At 38.4% G+C, this 18,503-nt stretch overlaps 1 protein-coding gene across 3 annotated transcripts in view; it reads right to left on the reverse strand.

Moving 5' to 3' along the window:
• Positions 1-401: 401 nt before the first annotated feature.
• LOC141554529 (pyrethroid hydrolase Ces2e-like) overlaps positions 402-18,503 on the reverse strand; it is a 66,600-nt gene continuing 48,498 nt past the window's right edge. For all 3 annotated transcript variants that reach the window (XM_074286511.1, XM_074286510.1, XM_074286509.1), the window contains exons 2-13: positions 16,315-16,519; positions 12,376-12,514; positions 10,233-10,366; positions 9,819-9,972; positions 7,793-7,897; positions 6,797-6,895; positions 5,974-6,114; positions 3,885-3,959; positions 3,016-3,163; positions 2,246-2,368; positions 1,336-1,414; positions 402-686 (exon numbers count right to left, since the gene is read on the reverse strand). In XM_074286511.1, coding sequence (XP_074142612.1) covers positions 509-686; positions 1,336-1,414; positions 2,246-2,368; positions 3,016-3,163; positions 3,885-3,959; positions 5,974-6,114; positions 6,797-6,895; positions 7,793-7,897; positions 9,819-9,972; positions 10,233-10,366; positions 12,376-12,480 — 1,341 coding nt within the window. In that variant the 5' untranslated portion in view covers positions 12,481-12,514; positions 16,315-16,519 and the 3' untranslated portion in view covers positions 402-508. The remainder of the gene's footprint in view (positions 687-1,335; positions 1,415-2,245; positions 2,369-3,015; positions 3,164-3,884; positions 3,960-5,973; positions 6,115-6,796; positions 6,896-7,792; positions 7,898-9,818; positions 9,973-10,232; positions 10,367-12,375; positions 12,515-16,314; positions 16,520-18,503) is intronic.

Below are 18,503 nucleotides of genomic sequence, written 5' to 3' on the forward strand. Positions count from 1 at the left end.
TGCAACTTGCTATCTCTGTGGCCTTGGACAATCCATCTCTCCTCTCTGAACCTCACTTTTCTTGTTTCGTCAGATGGTGATTATGCTCTTTTTGGCATAATTCTGGGAATAAAGGATTCTTTTCTATGGGGAGGATGGACAGAATGGCCTTAGCATACAACAATGGAGCTGGAATTTTAAGAGATCTATCTTGTCTAACCCCTTTATTCAACAAATGAGAGTAAAAGAGACTACACAGCTTTTAAGTACCAAAGGTAGGATTTGAACTCATAACTTCCTGATTTCAAACTCAACATTTAATCCACTAAACCACGCTACCCTCTTCTATATAGTATCATAAAGTCCCATTTAATGTCAGTTTAATTCTTCTCTAATAGTAATAATGATTGAGAGTCAAAATATCTGATCTAAAGTACAATATATTTAGTAGATATTGAAGAATTATTTAAAGGAAATGATTGAAAATTATTAGACAGGAACAATAGCAAAAATAGTTTAGGCTTAGGACTCATGACTGCTGGTCATCTGGATTCACTGCTTCCTTCTTCTGAGGCAAGTTCTTCACCCAGAACTCCATCTTCTCTGCCTTCAGGCCCCGTCCCACAGACATATGGAGACCCAGCTGCAGGTACTCTTCACTCTGGTTATAGCTTGGCCAGTACAGTAGACCTGCACCATTTGGGTCCCTATAGACAAAAAAACCACATAGGTTTAGGAAGAAAAGATGCCAGTGAATTAGCAGATTTAGAAAGTTAACATCTACTCGACTAAATAGCTCTTGAACTATTTCCTGAATAGTTCCTGTATTCTGAGAAGTTGTAGGGAGAGGAGGGCAGGAAGGTGGCAACCATGGAGAGCAGACCTGTTCACCTCCCCTGAAGCAGGCTGGCTTAATCTCATGTGGCCTTTTGAAGAGAACCATCTAAAGGAGAAAGTATAGAGAGATGACATGATTCAAGTGGGAAGTTAAGAAAAGCAGAGCTAGGATTTGAATTCTGATGAGCCTTGGCCAAAGTCAGCAATGTCTTTGTGGCTTCCAGAACACATCCTGCTGTTTCTCAGGAAGAAGAAAGATCCCAAGGTCTCAGGGGTGACAGTGTGGGCTAGGCAAGGCCCTTCTCATCCTTGTGTTCCTTCCAAGGTGAACATGTGTGATCCCTGGGCCATGAACTTGAGGAAAGGGCTGTGTTTGTTCAGCAGGCCTTATTCAACTGATGATAGATCATTTTGTTTTCTCTGAACCAACCTCTATGAATTATGGAATTTCTTTCCCGTATGGAACAAGAAATCAAGAGACCCCTTCCAGGGAGCCTTGTCAGGGGGTAGGATCCTCACCCATTTCGGGCAAAGTTTGCCCAGTAGGTCATTATGTTCTCACTAAGTAGTTTTTCCTCTTCTGTGGCTCCACCTAAAACTAATAACAGAAAGGAAACAGCTTTATTAAGGTCAACATGAGGTGTAAGAGTTTCCCCCACTCCAAAATTCTCTTTCCCTTTTCTCTTTCCATAAAATCTAGTTCAGACCCCCAAGGTCATTTTCCTAAAGTGCAGTTTTCAACATGTTGCACTGATACTAGGAAAACTTCCAGGATTTCTGTAGACCTGTGCAATCTGTGCCTAACTCTGCCTGACTCCAAAGCCAAGTTTCAATCCAAAGAGCCAAATCCTTATTCACATTCAGACTTTAGTCCATCTGTCTTCTCAAAGGCCAGCTGGCTTCTTGTTCAGTGCTTCATGAAACATTAGACTTGGGGTACAGCCCAGGTGGGATGAAATCCCAGCACTACCATTTACTAACTGAGAAAGCCTGGGTAAGTCACTGAATGTGTGTTTGTCCAAGTTTCCTGGAGTGTGAAATGGGAATAATAGTACCTACATCACAGGTTGTTATGAGGATCACATAAGATGAAATGTATAAAGTCATATCATTTGTAAACCTATATGTGCTATAAAAATGTCCACTGTTAACATTACTATTATTAGCTTGTGAATTTGGGAATCATTTCTCCTCCTCCAGGTCTGTCTCCTTCCTTCTAAAATGGGACTGATCATTTTACATCCATATACTACCCTCCCAGGCTGTCATGAGGATTAAAGGAGCTGATATATGGAAAACTGAGAAACTGGAATTCATTTAGATGTCAGGGAGAGTAAAGCAGGTGACAAGATTTATTGCCCCAGGATTTCTGCCATTTCTCAAATCTCCCTCACCTTCCCCCGCCCCAATCACTGTCGCCATTACTTACGAGGTGCTCCAAAGACAAAACGCAACTCATCACCATGGTCCGCTTTCACATAATCTGGCTTGATACCTTTAAATATGCTTGGTCGATGCTGAAATTCATAAAAGTAGACTGGAGAGGTGGGACCTAAAGCAAGCATGAAAAATGCCCACAGTTACTGATATGTTGAACACAGGACAGGGTCAGGTGTCATGGATTCCCTCTTTTGAAATGGAGGACAACAGTTGCTGACCATTAACAGGCAAGCTCCTAAAGGGGAGCCCCTAAACAGGTACTGTCAATGAGTGATGCTGTGAGGAAGGAGAAGTGCTGGGGTCTGGAGTAAAAGGACCTGGGCTGGAATCCTGGCCTTGTTGCTGATCTACTATGGAACCTTAGGGGAGATCTTTTTAATTCTCTGAGGCTGAATTTTTCACCTATAAGATGAAGAGAATAATTCCTCAGCTCTTTATCCTCATAGGACTGATGTGAGAATACAGAAGGAAAAGGCATATGAAAGGCTTGGTAACCATAAAATACTATAGAAATATGGGAAATGACTCTTGCTATTTTTTGTTGGCAGTACCTAGTAAATGCAACCTTCATGGAAATGGGACAAATAAGGAGGATGAGAATAAGAAGGTGATTGAGGGGGTTCAACCAGTCTTAAGGCTACCATGCTAAAACCAAGGGAGAAAACCTTCTTCTCTGTGAATGCACAGGCGAGATATGTGTTACCCCAGAGATGAGACCTTATGCCACTGTTCCTGTAAAGGCTCAAAGTCAATACTCACTCTGTTGATATTTGGCCACTTTAAGGGCAGGAATAACAAAGACTAAGTCAGCCATCATCTCCTGGAATTGAGCTCGAAGTTCTTTAGGATCCTCAGTATTTCTTAAATACTTGTCCATCATTATGTTTACAATCTCAGGAGGGATACCCTATATGAGATGCAGCAAAAGAAATATTAACAAACAAAAGATTTTAGCTGGGTTGAAATGTTTGGGAATTTTATGTTGGTTAATTATAAGAGATGAGACTACAGAGTCCACAAAATGAAGGGGAGAAATTGAACAGGAAAGAAGGAAAGGAAAGAAACAGAAAGGAGAAGAGAGGAGAGGAGAGGAAAGGAGGGAGGGTAAGGGTAAGAAGCCTTCCAGTACATAGGGCAGAGCCTTTGTGGAGTCCTGAGTCCCATCACATCCTTATGCTGCCTTCCCAGAGTTTAGTCTTTTGGAGTTCAATTTTGCAAGAAGATATTAGATGACTTGTGGGGGATGGTGGGGAAGATATTTGGGGCTCACAGAAGAAAGAAGACCAGGTGATTCAGAGGATAAAGCACTGCACCTGGAGTCAGGAAGAACTTAGTTTCAGTCTAGTTTTAGACTCTTATTAGACGTATGACTCTGAGCAGGTCACTTAATCTCATTTTCTTCATTTGTAAATTGAGGATAGTAGTCCCTACCTCACAGGATTGCTGTAAAAGTCAAGTTAAATAATTTGTAATTTACTTTGAAAACTTTAAAGTGTTACATATACATGGTAGCTCTTATAATTATTGTTATAGATGGGGCTCTAAGTGTTCCTTCCGATTCTGTGACCATGAGTCTAGGATTATCAAGGAAGAAAGGAAGAGAGTCAATTTATCCTTATAAATCTTACCATGAGTGGGTTCAACAGTATTTCTTGGATGCTCTCTCTGCTCATTTCTTCTTTGAACTTAGAGATACCTAAGCTCTGCATCGAAAGAAAAAGAGCATCATAAGTATACCTGGAGAACATTACACATTTTAAGAAGTCATTTCTTTCTTTAAGCAAACTCCATCCCTACAGGTTTGTTTAATTACTCCCAAATAATGCCCAGCACACATAATATTGGACTTGTGATGTGACTGCACATTGCCTGGTACACACTGGACAATAGTTGGGACACAGCAAGCAAACCTTAGGACACACTGCATAATACCCAATATGTACTCAATCAGTGTTCTATCATATTAAAAATGAATATAGAAGCCTTTCCATCTGACCATAGAAATATTTAATTTTAATCACGTGGACTAAGAAAAAGCAAAGAATGTATAATTATTTATATATTTATATGGCATATCTAATATCCCTGTAGACCCAATGACCTTTACTTCTAAAGAACTGCAGTCACTTAGGAAAGAAATTTGCCCTACAAGTAAGGAGACCTGAGTTCTAGGTTTATCTCTGTCACTGATTTGCAGTAGGATTGTAGGCTAATTGCTTTTCCCTCTGAACCTTAGTTGTCTCATCTGTAAAAAATGGTGATGATCATCAATGCAGCCTCTATTCATTGAGGACAGTTTTTTTCTTGTCAAGTACAGAATTTTGAATCAATGAACTGGTATTAACTGTGCCTTTAAGATAAAGAAACTTATAAATAATATATATATATGCATATATATATAATATATATGTATGTATGTATTTTTACCAAAGACAACTAGAACTGCCTTGGGCCTCTCTGAGAAAATGAGTAGGTAAAACAGTCATGCAATTTTTGGAGAAAATAGACTCTGAAGTCACCTCTGACTTTTCTATGGAAAACTGGGAAAGCATGAATTTGCTAAAAGCATAGATGATAGGAATATATAATTTTCAAATGACATAAAGCCAGGAGGGATATGGCTGATACAGTCAAGTTGTCAAAGGATCTTAACAGCTCAGAGTAGAGAACCAAATGGAAGAAGAAATGTAAATTTCATGTGGACAAATGCAAAATCATACACTTGGGTTCAGGAAAAATTGATTTCACAAGTACAAAATGAGGACAGTATGGTTAGACAATATCTGTTTTAAAAGATCTGAGGGTATTGGTGGACCACAAGTTTATAATGAGTCCATAATGCAACATGGCCTGGAAAATGCAATGTAAACTTGAATTGCACTAAGAAAGTCAGAATCTCCAGTAATAAGATGATAGTTCTTTTGTACCACATACTGATCATGCCACACCCAGAGGACTGTGTTTAGTTCTGAGCACTGTATTTTAGGAAGAAAACAGACAGTTTGGAGATCATTTGGGAAGAGTAGCTCAGATAAAGGGTTCCAATTCATGCCATATGGGGATTTATTAAAGGAACAATAATATTTAACCTAGAAAAGAAAATTGAATAGAATATGGAAGGCTAAACAATGACTGATATGGTAACTGCCTAAGTATTTTCTGGGCTGTCGTGTGGAAGAGAAAATTTGAAAGAAAAAATAAATAACTTTTTCTGCCCTCTGGCCAGAAGGAGGAGCAATAACGAATAGGAGTTAAAATAGGTTTGATATAATGATACCTACTCAAACCGAGCTGTTTCAAAGTGAAATGGAAAGCGCCAAAAGATGCCAGTCCTCTCTCCCTGGAAGGTTTTTTTTTGGGGGGGAGGAGGGAGGTAATTGCTCAGGGCCATATAACTAGTAAACATTAAGTGTCTAAGGGCAGTTTTTAATTCGGGTCCTCCTGACTTCAGGGCTAGTACTCTATCTACTGTGCCATCTAGCTACTCCTTAAGGTTTTCAAATAAAGGCTAGATACCCACTTGTGAGAGATGCTGTAGAAATTCATCCCTGGGTTAATCTCCATAGTAACCCAAGGTGCCATCCAACTCCTAAATTCTGTGATTCTTTATTTAGAGCTCAAAATTACCAAGATCCCCAAACATTGTGTGCACTAATCCTGTTATGCCATTCCACTCATGCAAGAGAATTGGTGGTAGAAAAAAAGCAAGGATCTTACAACAGGAATGATCCAACCATATTCATCATTGTTGACACCGATGATAGAGGGGACATGGTGAAACTTTCCAGAAGCCAGAAGATCTTCAGGATGTTTGGGGAAGAACTTCCCATCAACCACTCCAGGGATTATCTTGAATAGCTAAAGATAAAAAGCAGCAGAAAAAAAGGCTAGTCTTCCTCTACAATGTTTATCCCACACAAGCCTTATCCAGTTCATTACTTCTTTATCACCATTCTACACTAATACAATAATTTCTTAACTAATCTCCCTGCCTCCAATCTTCTCTCAACCCCATATAATGTCTTCCACTTGAGGATATGTATTCCTGAAACCAAGTTTGATCATGGTACTCTCACAACTCTAACCATAGAAACCATAAATTTAGAGAATAAAAAGATATTAAAATAGGGAAGGTATTAGAACAGAATGTTAGAATAGGAAAGAATCTTAGAAGAAAAAATTACAGAATATAGAATTTTAGAACTGGGACAGAGATCATAGAATGTCCACTGCTGGAAGGGGGACAAAGAACACTAAATATTTAAAACATAGGATGCTGGGATTGGAAAGGGCCATTAGAAAATAAAATGTTAAAGCTGGAAGAGATCTTAGACCTAGAAGGACCTTTAGAGACCATTGTCTAAGTTTCCCATTTTACATAGGAAGAAACTGAGACCTGGAGAGTTAGTGACATTCTCAAGATCCTTGTCCTATCAAAGTAAGGAATTGAAAGAGTGTCAGGAATGAATGCCCAGCTCCACTCTAGGCTGAGCTGGCAATTCTTACTGATTCTTTACTGCTTCCATTTCATCTTACTTACCTTGCTAATGGCCAGGATCTCTCTTTTTGTTTTATTTCTTAAGCACTCAACAATCACAGCCGAACTATAATTCTCACAAGCAGACAGGTTGGCAATGTGCTGCAAAGAGGAAACAGAAAGAATTAGTATTCTCATAACTGAATAGTTCATCTACACAAAAGTAGAAGAATCCCTTCCAATTCAGTAGAAAAACTACCAAAAAACCCAACAAAGAATCACCCAATGGATGGTGATGATACAGTCATAGCAAAATGGAGACCAAATGGGGATCTGTCTAAATACTTAAGGGGAAGAGTCCACTAATTACAAGCTTCTTGTGTACAGGGCTCAGTGCCAGCCAGTTTGGATGGGGATGGGCAGGGACATGTTACAAAGACACAGTCCCTGCCCCCAAAGAGGTTAACCATTTATTCAGGGTGAAAAGACATTGCTTAAGGAGATACAAGGGAGTCTGGTATGTTGAAAGAGCCCTAATATTGCCTCAGAGACCTCAGTTCTGGTCATAGCTTAGTCATGACCTGGACAAGTCACAGAATGACAGAAATATAGAGGTAGAAGGGACCTCACAGATGATTTCATTTAAGTTGCATCTAGTGCCCTTAAGGAACTCTTACTTCTATACTGGGATTATCAGAACATAGAATTTGGAACTAGAAAGACTTTAAAAACCACTTAATCTAACCCATTTTTACAGAAGAAGAAACCGAGGTTCCAAGTATGGAAATTAACTTTCTTAAAATTATAAGCATAGTTGGAAGAAAATCTAGGAATTGAATCCTCCTTCTCTGTGACTCAGTTTCTTCCTCTGTAAAAGAGGTTGATTGGATTAAGTTATCTCTATGGTAACTTTCAGCTTAAACATTCAATGGTTCCAATGAACCCTTTTCTAGCACAGGAGAGCCCAAAAGTCTGTGGGACTGGGCCATGGGGTTGGGAGATCAATAAACTTAAGGAAGGATAAGAGGGATTATAGAGACCAAAAAACAAGGAACTTACTCTTAGAATGGATTCTGAGTTGGAAGAAATCAAGCCTGGCAGGATGGCCACACCACTCTGCATGATTGCCCTGTGGAACAACCCTTTGGACATGGGAGACAGAACCTAGGGGAGCAAAGCATAGCAAAGGGGAGGAACAAGCAGTTATAGAAAGTCCATTCCTGACTTAACAGAGACAAAAGAGACTGAGTCTGAAAAGTCAGGACCATTATTTACCCTGGCCAATCCCAAGCTAACTATCTAGGACAGTTACCAACAGCAGGCTCTCTGTGGGACCCTGGCTTTTGGGTCCTTTGGCCCAGCCAGGCCTAAATAGTAGTTTAACATAAAGGGAGCCTAGTTAGGGCTGGATGCTGTCCAGGACTCTCTAGTGATTGAAGTCCAAGGTATGATGAAATGCCTGTGCTTGTTCACTCCATCTCCACATCTCTGTACTTGGCCCTAACTACTTCCCGAGCTTTTCTGAGCATAAAATGAGACAACAAGTGTAAAATTCTTTGTAAACCCTAGCCTACTATATCAGAATCACAGATTTACAACTAAGTTCATACTTCTCCTTTTACATATTAGAGAATTTTTTTTAAATCTAGTAAAGTACTGATTATATTTCAGGCATTCAGCTTAGCATTGGAGGTAGAGAAACAAAATCAAGACACCTGCCTTTGAGGATTTTACTGTCTAGTAAAGAAAAAAAAAAAAACCAAAGCTAGAGAAGGGAAGGGATTTGTTCAAGACCACAGAGCTAGTAAGTGGCAGGGCCAGGATTTGAACCCAGGTCCTCCCCCAATCCTCTGTCCTGCTACCTCCTGTCAGCTATCATAGTTATTCCTTCATTGATGTCTTTACCAAATGTCACATCATAGCCTGGTACCTGTGTCAGGACAGCATACATAGATTATGTCAAATTGCTGGAGGATAACAACCTGAGTGTGCCAGAAGCAGATTAAAATTTAATTGGGAGGAACAGAATGGAGGTGCAATGGGTAAAGCACTGGACCTGGAGAAAGGAGGATCTGAGTTCAAATTCGATCTGAGACATACTAGCTGTGGGCTAATGCACTTAGTGCACTAAATGTGTAAGTCACTTAACCCTAATTGCCTCCCCCAAAAAAATATAATTAGGAAATATTTTACAAAATAAAAATATAATAAAAAAGAGAACATTGCAATTAAAAACTATCAATATGGAGGCCACAGGGATCAATATGTAAGGATTAGAGACACCCCTCCCCCCAATCTCAATTTGAGTTTGACACATGCATACTGGATAGAATGTTGGATTAGGAGTGAGAAGGGCCTTGAGATTGAATTTTGCTCCTCACACTTGCTAGCTGAGAGACTCTAAAAAAGCTCACTAATCTTAGCCTTAATGCTTTTATTCGTAAAATGATGATGTCTTATGCTGTTATGAAGGTGAAATGAAATCTTGTATGTGAAGGATTTTGCAGACCTTCAGGTGTTATCTACACAAATACTATTTATCATTATTAAGTCAGTGCCATTAAAGTTAATAGGACCAAGCAACCTGGAAAAGCTTTGATTATAGCCTTCCTAATGAATCTTAAGTCTATGATCCAAACTTAGCCTGGCTAAGTTGGGCACAGAGTGATGATTTTTTTTTCAGCTATGGCAAAGCTTGGATTAGTGTTAGTAGGAAGGTATTCTTAATAACAAAAATAGAAATCCCTGATGCATCAGTTCATAGTTATTATTATCATTATGACTCATTCCTTTATTTTTACCTTTTCTCCTTTCTTGTCAGTAAATTAAAAAAAAAAATCCTCATTCTTGGATGAAGTATGAGTAAAAAGGGTTTGGGACCACCCTCAAGACAAAATAATTAATTGGTTTGAGGGGGAGTTTAGTGAGATTTCCAAATGTCAGGCAGAAGCCTTATGAAAAGAAATCATCAGCCCTAGCAGTTTTGAGAGCAGAAAAGAAAAAAGAAAAATTTAGGTTCATGTGACCTGAACTTGGGTTTGGCTACAAGAAGGCTCTTTCCAGATTGGGGTCATTTATCACTTACATGTGAGGAAACACTCATTCCCCCAGCAGACTCGCCAAAGATGGTCACACAGTCAGGATCTCCTCCAAAGTGGGCAATGTTCTCCTGGACCCACCTCAGGGCAGCCACCTGGTCCAGGTAACCCCAATTGCCAGTTGCATACTCATCCCCAGTGCTGAAAGACATTTTAGACAAAGATTGAGAATTTTGAAGAAGAGCATCCATTTCATTCACTTTGTAAATGAGGATTCTAAGGCTCACAAAGTGATTTGATAGATATCACATACATCATAAGCAACATAGTCATACTTTGAACTCAGATTCTCTACTTCTCTATTATGGTAGGCTTAGCTTGTTGATATGGCAAAAGGTGACACGAGCACTAGGATCTCATCAGGGCAAATGCCTTAGATTTCATTTGGGGGCAAATCTCACCTGAGGAACCCAAGGATACCCAGCCTGTACTGGATAGTGACCACTACCATGTTCTGGAAGGCCGACAATATCGAACCATCATACATGGAAGCAGAGCCAAAAAGGAGACCACCACCATGGATCCACACCATCACCTGTAGGAATCAGACAGGGTTTTATTTATAGGAATAAATCCCACTAAGCATGGCCCCGCAGCTTCCTTGCTCAATAGGAAAACAATGTATCCTGTTCCCTTGAGTCTTATAGTAAAGTAGCACTAAATGTGTATTAATTTATTTCTTATCAAGTTACTGTATATCAAAAGTAGAAATGGTATGCATCAGATCTATTCTCACAAAAAGAGCCTATTTGGCCAGACTCAGAGGCAGTTCAGAGTTCCTTTGAAATCTTCTTGATACAAATAAGCTCCCTGAAGTCCTCCTGTTGCCAAAGATACATACAGAGCAAAATGTGATCTTTTAAAGCATCCTTGTTCCTTTGGGAACAGGCAAAAGGAGCATGATCCCCTGGATGGATTGTAAAAGACACAGAAACAATAAGACAATAGAGAATGCATTATAAATAGAAGGGACTACAACTTTGCTATACAACATTAACTGTTCCCAAAGCCAAGCTAAGGAATCAGAGCAGATCACTAACATAGATCATGCCTTTTGCTGATTCTCTTTATTCACTTTACTAGAAAAAGAAGGATCAACTGATGAAAACTTATTTCATTAGCCAAGACTGCTGACGTTCTTCAGCATATTTGCCAGCCTCTTTTAAAATCTGTCTTTGCATATGGAATATCATTTTCTCTAGACCAAGTCACTAGCACAGACTATGCCTTTTGCTGATTCTCATAGGCTACTCATTTTACTAGAAGAAAAAGGATCAACTGATGAAATCTCATTTCATTAACCAAGACTATACTTGCTCTGTTCAGCATATTTGCCAGCCCTTTTACAATCTGTCCTTGCATATGGAATATCATTTTCTCCAAGAACATATGGTATTGTTACCTTGTCAAAGACTTACACACACACACACACACACACACACACACACACACACACACATATGTTGAATTGGGGGGAGAGAGGTATCTTAGATCACTTACACCAAATACGTGCATTATTTTGTTTTCTCAGGATAATGTACCTCCATAATGGAAGTTTTTACTACCTAAGAATAAACTGGGGAAGGGGGGGAACCTGCCATTAAAAAATCAGAACCAGAGAGAAAAAAATGTCAAGATGAATATTGCTTTGTTGAAATTCAGAAAAGGTTTTATGGGGGAGTTGTCATTTAAGCAGTTTTATTCATTATCATATCTTAAGAGAGGAAGCTTGATGTAAGTGGGAGAGGATGGATTTGGAACTGGGAAGAACTGGATTCATGTCCTGTCTGTGACATATATGTAATAGCACATTAGGCTGAGGTAGCTTCTTCACACGGATACCTGCTTCTGAAAGAATTATAATGTTTTTAACAGTGCCCTGGAAAGATCATGGAGCATGGGGAAATAATCTCTATCTTGTTCCAATTGGCTAACTTTGTGGTTAGCACCCTAACCTCTCTAGATGGGGAAACCATGGAAGCAGAGGCAGTCTAGAAATGCACTAATGCCTGTAACACTCCAGCTCTGATACCATATATAAATTACTTAACATCTCAGTACATTAGGAAGTCTCTAAGACTCCAAGTTACAGAAGAGATACCTATTTTCATCAGTAGAAGTTTCTCCTTAGTGAAACTCCCTACAGCAGTGAAATGACAGGACTAGAAAGGATCAAGAAAATTTTTAAAGGCCATACCTTAGCAATTCTTTCTGTTATTAATAATAACCTTTTGGGGGGAAATTGATCCCATTCCAGATCACAAAACTAGTTTCCTGAAGTTATAAAAAAGCAGATTTCAGCCTCATAGAAGCAAACACTTGGTCACTTTGTAAGTTGTTGCTCAAAAGAAGAATAGATTTCCTTGAAAAGCAGTAAACTCCTTGACCCAGAGAACTTCAGAGAAGACTAAATGACTTCTTAGAGAGATTTTGAGGTTGACTATTCCCATGCTGGTGGGACAAATCAATCTCTAAGGTCCCATCCAGTTCTAATGCCCTAGGATTCTCATCCCATGCTGTGGAAGTTACAAAGATCCCACTTACTGGTAATCCAGCCCCTTCTTTTGCATGGTCAGGCACATAGATATTGAGGTACAAACAGTCTTCAGAAGTAGCAATAATAGGGAAGTCTACTTTCAGGAACATCATCAGTTTTTCTAGGACAACGATATCCTGCAAACACCTGGGGAAAAAAAGAGGAAAGAATGGACCTGAAGTGAATCATAGAAGGAATCCTGTCCATTTGAGGGTATAATGATGTCAGGTTTCAAATGGACTCCAGCTCCATTTCTATTCTTGTCCCACCATCCACTCTTACTTTGGGCCAGTTAATATTAATGACAATATTAATAACAGAAACAATAATGATGATTTCTAAGCTACATGGAACAAAACATTTCCAAAATGAAGAAAATTAGTGAAGGAGAACAAAATCATATTGAAACAACAGAATGATGGGTGCACCATCCCTGTTGTCCTGCATATTACTGGAATCATATCAAGGATAATTTCAGTGTTAGTTTGACGCTGAAGTCTACAGAAGAGGTCATATCCTAATCATTGCATTCAACTCTAAAAAGTTATTTTATTCACCTCTGCAAGAGTCATAAAATATTAAATGTAAAAAAATAATACTTTGGATAACAACTTTTTCCCTGACTATTTCTATCTGAGTTCCATCGAAAAAAGATAGGAGCTTTGGTACAGTGGCTGAGTCCAGATCCTAGACTAGGAAGATCTGAGTTTAATTCAGTTTTAGGCACTAATTACCTGTGTGACCTTGAGTAAGTCATTTACTCTATCTCAACCCCGCAGTCTTTTCATCTGAAAAATCTAGATAAAAATAACAACTACCTTATAGGATTTTGTGAAGATTAAATGAGATAATATAGAGAGAGTATGTTATGAACCTCCAAAGCACTATATTGATGCTAGCCATTATTATCTATTATTGTTAAAGAGAGTAAGAATGATGAATAATGTGACTGAACTTTGTTCTAAGTAAGCTCTTATGATAATTTGCTAAATGTTCTCTTTAAAGGCAGCTTGGTGGCACAGTGAATAGAAGAACCCTGATCCTGGAATTAGGAAAATAGGATCAGTCCTTATAGTTCCCAGGTAGAATTCTTTCTGCCACCCTTTCTGGGCCCTCTTGTTATTCTGTCTCTATACTCCTAGTGTAGTGATTCACAAATGTTTTGGTGTCAGGATCCATTTATACTATTAAAAATTATTGAAGCTTTCCTCCCAAAAGCAATTATTTATAAGGGATATAGCTATTGATATTTACTATATTATAAATAAAAATATCTTAGTATTGTTATTAAAATATTTTTGTGTTTGTGGACCATGTAAAAGGGTGCCAGACCATACTCTGAGAACAGCTAGAACCTATTATTAAGTTAATGGTGCAGAATAAGGTGTTTGCCACCCATTGTGATATACAGAAAGCAACCCTTTCTTCCTCCTAAAATAGTTCTCTGGGACAAAGCAGAAATAAGTAACGATTAGACAGTTTAATTTGGAGTCAGTAATACTGAATTCAAATCTAGTCTCAGATAGTTACTAGCTATGTAAACCTGGGCAAGTTATTTAACCTCTATCTGTCTCAGTTTCCTTATATGTAAAATGGGAATAATTACGCCTACCTTCCAAGGTCTGAGGGAGGAGCAACTGAAATATTATATATAAAGCTCTCTGAAAACTTTAAAGCATTATGCAATGCTAACTGTTGTTATTAGTAAAGGTCAGAATATAGTGGTACCTCAATTCTCATCATTAATTAGTTCCAGAAGGCACAATGGATAATGAAGGCCAGAGTGCAAATAAACTTTTTCTATAGAGGGTACATCTCCAGTCTGCAGCCTAACCATCTCTCTCCCACCCAATTCCTCAAAGGGGCAAGTGGAGCTTCCAGCTGTGAAGAAACAAGACAATCCAGCCTAGCTGGGCTTCCCACTTGATCCAACTTATTTTCCGGAGGAACTGTTATCTTTATACTCTCCCACACACACACTAAGCCATTTCAGATTTCTTGTGAGAAGGAAAGGGCACAGAATGGACATGGAGGCAGAAGCTATGGACCCATGCCCTCTGCCACCCAGGGTTCTTGTCTCTACCCAGGACATAGGGCTGTCAGGAATCCTGGTTCCTCCACTGCCCACCTCCACATCACCATGACTGCTGTTGCCACTTCTATCAGGGTTCATGGCACTGATGCTCATGCCACTGTTGGTGCTGCTCCTGCTCCTGCCTCTTTTCCTTCTGCTGATCATGCCAGCTGCTTAATGCCCCTTCGAATACTATTTTCTTGGGAGCCAGGAGACTGTACATTGCAGCCACATCATCATACAGGTGTTTCCCTTCAACCTGCCCCACCAACTTACACAACTTCAGCATCATGGGCTTCAAGCTGACACTCCTATACACTATAGCCTTCATTAAAGAATAGCTGCCCGTGACCAAGGGCAATAGCACTGGGAGTAGGGACAGGGAAATACTCCTGGCTGACCTTACTGCTCCAACAATACGGCAGCCAAGTGGATGAGAAAAAAATGAAGTGCTGAAGCATTTTTTTCTTTTCAAAATGCATCAAATACAAAATTCAACAAGTTTTGAGACAAACAAGTGCCAAGGTATCACTTTACCTGGTTTTGAACCTTGGCTTTACCACTTAATATCCTGATCTCAGGATAGTCACCTGACATCAATGGGATTCTGTTTGCCCCTGAAGGAGTTAAGCTAAATGATCTCTAAAGTTCCTTCCAGATCACTCTATTACAATAGAAGTTTATGAGAATTGTTAGTACAAATAATTATATGAGGACAGGACATTAAAGTGAAAATTCCAAATGAATTAATATGTTTCCACACTATAGAAATGTTAGGAGTTGTGTTTTTATTTTCGTTTTTGTTTTTAACACAACAGATATAATAGAAGTTTTGGTTTAAGCCAACGTTGAATAAGTTACTCATCTCTCTTGGCCTCAGCTTCCTCACCTATTAAAAAATAGCCTGGCATTCAGGATGTGTTAAAATTCAAAAGGTACTAAATTTTTTGGGATACTCACAGAAACTAAACTGATGCCCATCAACCCTGGAGTTGTCAGACTAATTGTGTTAAATCAATGGAATAGAATATTATTGTACTGTAAGAAATAATGAGATACTCTCAGATAGTTACTCTGGGAAAGTCACTTAACTGCAATTGCCTCCAAAAAAAACCCTTTTAAAATAATAATAATGATAAAAAGAAATGATGAGAGACAATTTCAGAGAATCCTGGATGAGCAGATGCAGAGGGGAAATGATCAGAAGAAGAAAATAATATGTACAATAGTGATGCAAACCTAAGCACCCAGAGAGGTAGCTGAACTCAGATTCAATATTGTAAATAATACTAGTTCCAAAGAACAGATGATGAAACCTATCTCCCTTCAGCAGAGGGTATGGGACTAGGGGTGCAGAATGTTGTATATGGGCTTTTTTTCAAAGAAGGTTTCCATGGTAAGTCCAGGGAGAGAAGGGTATATATTAAGAACTGAGTCATATTTAAAAAACAAAACAAAACAAAACATCAAAGAGTTCTTAAATTAAAAAAAAAAAAAACAAGAAGTTAGTTAGTTGATCTCTATGACCTCTTCTTATTCTTATAATTTATGAGTCAACGAATCTGGAATCTGAAATTTTACTAGCTTTGTGACTTCAGATGAAACTTTTAATCTTTCAAAGCTTTAATTTTCCTATCTATGGTAATATGTGTACTGAGTGCCTTGCCATGCTGTTCTGAAGCTTTAAAATCCTTTACAAATATAGACAAAGTAAGAAATAGTCCCTAGCCTGGGACATTTATTCATTTAAGATACCAGTTAACAAATATCTACAGAGAACTATGTTTTAGGCACTGGGAGAGATATAATTTGGTTAAGACATGATGGTGCCCTATGCCCATCTGGTAACAGAAAGACTGAGGAAGTTACTTACGTGGGTGGGTAAATACTTGCATCTCTTACATCGCTCCATGGTTCTGGTGGCTGTGGAGGAGAAAACCTCAGGGATCCCGTAGGGGGTCTGGCAAAAGGGATTCCCAGGAAAACATTGACCCCTTTGCCAAGTGTCTTGATGTTGATGTGAGTCCCTCGTATCTCTCCATATACAGTGGTCCTGATGGGGTCATCAGCCTTGTCCCCTGTGAATAAAAGTGAAGAAAATCCTCAGGGATAGACAAAGGGTCAGGAATGAAAAAACTGGAAATGTCCTATTCCACTCCACTATTTATCCCACTCCACCACCCTTTCCTTGGATGGAAATGCAGGCCTCTTATTTCTGCCATGATTACTTTCATCTCAGAGATAAAATGAAAAAATTAATACAGGCTAAGTCTTATAAACACTCCCCTTTCACAAGTAACCTATAGAAATGTATAGAATAGTAGCAGTAGTGAACAAATCAACATCTTTGAAAGACTTAACTGATCAATACCATGGCTTAATTCCTGACAGAGAGGTGATGACTCAGGGTATATGTAGAAAGAGCTATGTCTTTGGATATTGCCAAATTAGGAATTTGTTCTGCTTGACAATGTATATTTATTATGAGAACTTTATTTTTGTTATTATTGTTGTTGTTATTTTGTTATTGCTGTGGTGGAAGAAAAGGGAAGGAAAGGAGAAAAAAATCGATTTCTGTTCATTAAAAAAATGGAATTAAATATTTCCAAAAGTGATCTGTAGAGTTAAAAAGTCCTGGAGCAGCTAGATGGCACATTGACCCTGAAATCAGGAGGAACTGAGTTCAAATTCATTCTAAGACACTTAACATATACTAATTGTGTGTAACTGAGAAAATGACTTAACTCCAATTTTCTCTGGGAAAAAAAAAAAAAGTATCTTCACCACTTTCTCTCATTCAGAAATACTCACTTTATAACCTGAACCCTTACAAAAGCTTTGAAGGAGAAAGACTTCAGATGTCTCTCTTCCAATCCATACCTGAGTAGCAATCCCTTCCACAATGTCCTTGGAATGTGGTCCTCACTTCCCTTCAAGATCTCCAGAGATAAGGAACTCACTCCAGAGAAGGGTCATTGCATTTTTAGACACTTAGGATCCTGAGTACTAGTCAAGCTACTACTCCCCAGAAATTCCACCCCCAATCTAGCTTAAGAAGCAAAGGTGCTGGGTCAGTATCCCAGAGAGATCATAAAAAAGGAAAAAGGACCCATATGTGCAAAAAAATGTTTGTAGCAGCCTTTTTTGGAGTGGCAAGAAATTGAGTGGTTGCCATTCAGTTGGAGAATGGCTGAATAAGTTATGGTATATGAATGTTAAGGAATATTATTGTTCTATAAAAAATGATCAGCAAGATCATTTCAGAAAGGCAGTTACATGAATTGATGTTAAGTAAAGTGAATAAAACCAAGAGAATACTATACATAGCAATAATAAGACTACATGATGATCAATTCTGATGGACATGATTCTTTTCAGCAATGAGGTGATTCAGGCCAGTTCCAATGGTCTTGTGACAGAGAGAGCCATTTACACCCAAAGAGAGGACTGTGGGAACTGAGTGTGGATCACAATATAGTATTTTCACTTTTTTTGTTGTTTATTTGCATTTTATTTTCTTTCTCATTTTTCCTTTTTGATCTGATTTTTTTTGTGCAACATGATAATTGTGAAAATATATATAGAAGAATTGCATATGTTTAACATAATCCAATATATGTTATCTATCAATTTTATAGATAAGAGAAGAATTTAGGACCAAAGAAGAGATTATAAAATGTAAAATACATAATTTAGATTAAATACAATCAAAAAATGTTTACACAAATAAAACTACTGTAACAAAAATTATAAGGAAAGCAGAAAACTGAAGAGAAAAATTGGGGAGAAAATTTTGCAACAAGCTTCTTTAATAAAGGCTTCGTTTCTCAAATATAAAGAGAATTAAGATAAATTTATAAAAATACAAGTCATTACTCTATTGATAAAGGGCCAAAGGCTATGAATAAGCGGTTTTCAGGTAAAGAAATCAAAATTATCTGTAATCATATGAAAAAACGTTCTAAATCACTTTTGATGTTACTGGTTCTCAAAGAGGACCATGACATCAGTATTGATAAGAGAAATACAAATTAAAACAATCCTGGAGCACAAAACAGGATG

Source organism: Sminthopsis crassicaudata, chromosome 2 (genome assembly GCF_048593235.1).
Source record: "Sminthopsis crassicaudata isolate SCR6 chromosome 2, ASM4859323v1, whole genome shotgun sequence".
Taxonomy (NCBI): Eukaryota; Metazoa; Chordata; class Mammalia; order Dasyuromorphia; family Dasyuridae; genus Sminthopsis; species Sminthopsis crassicaudata.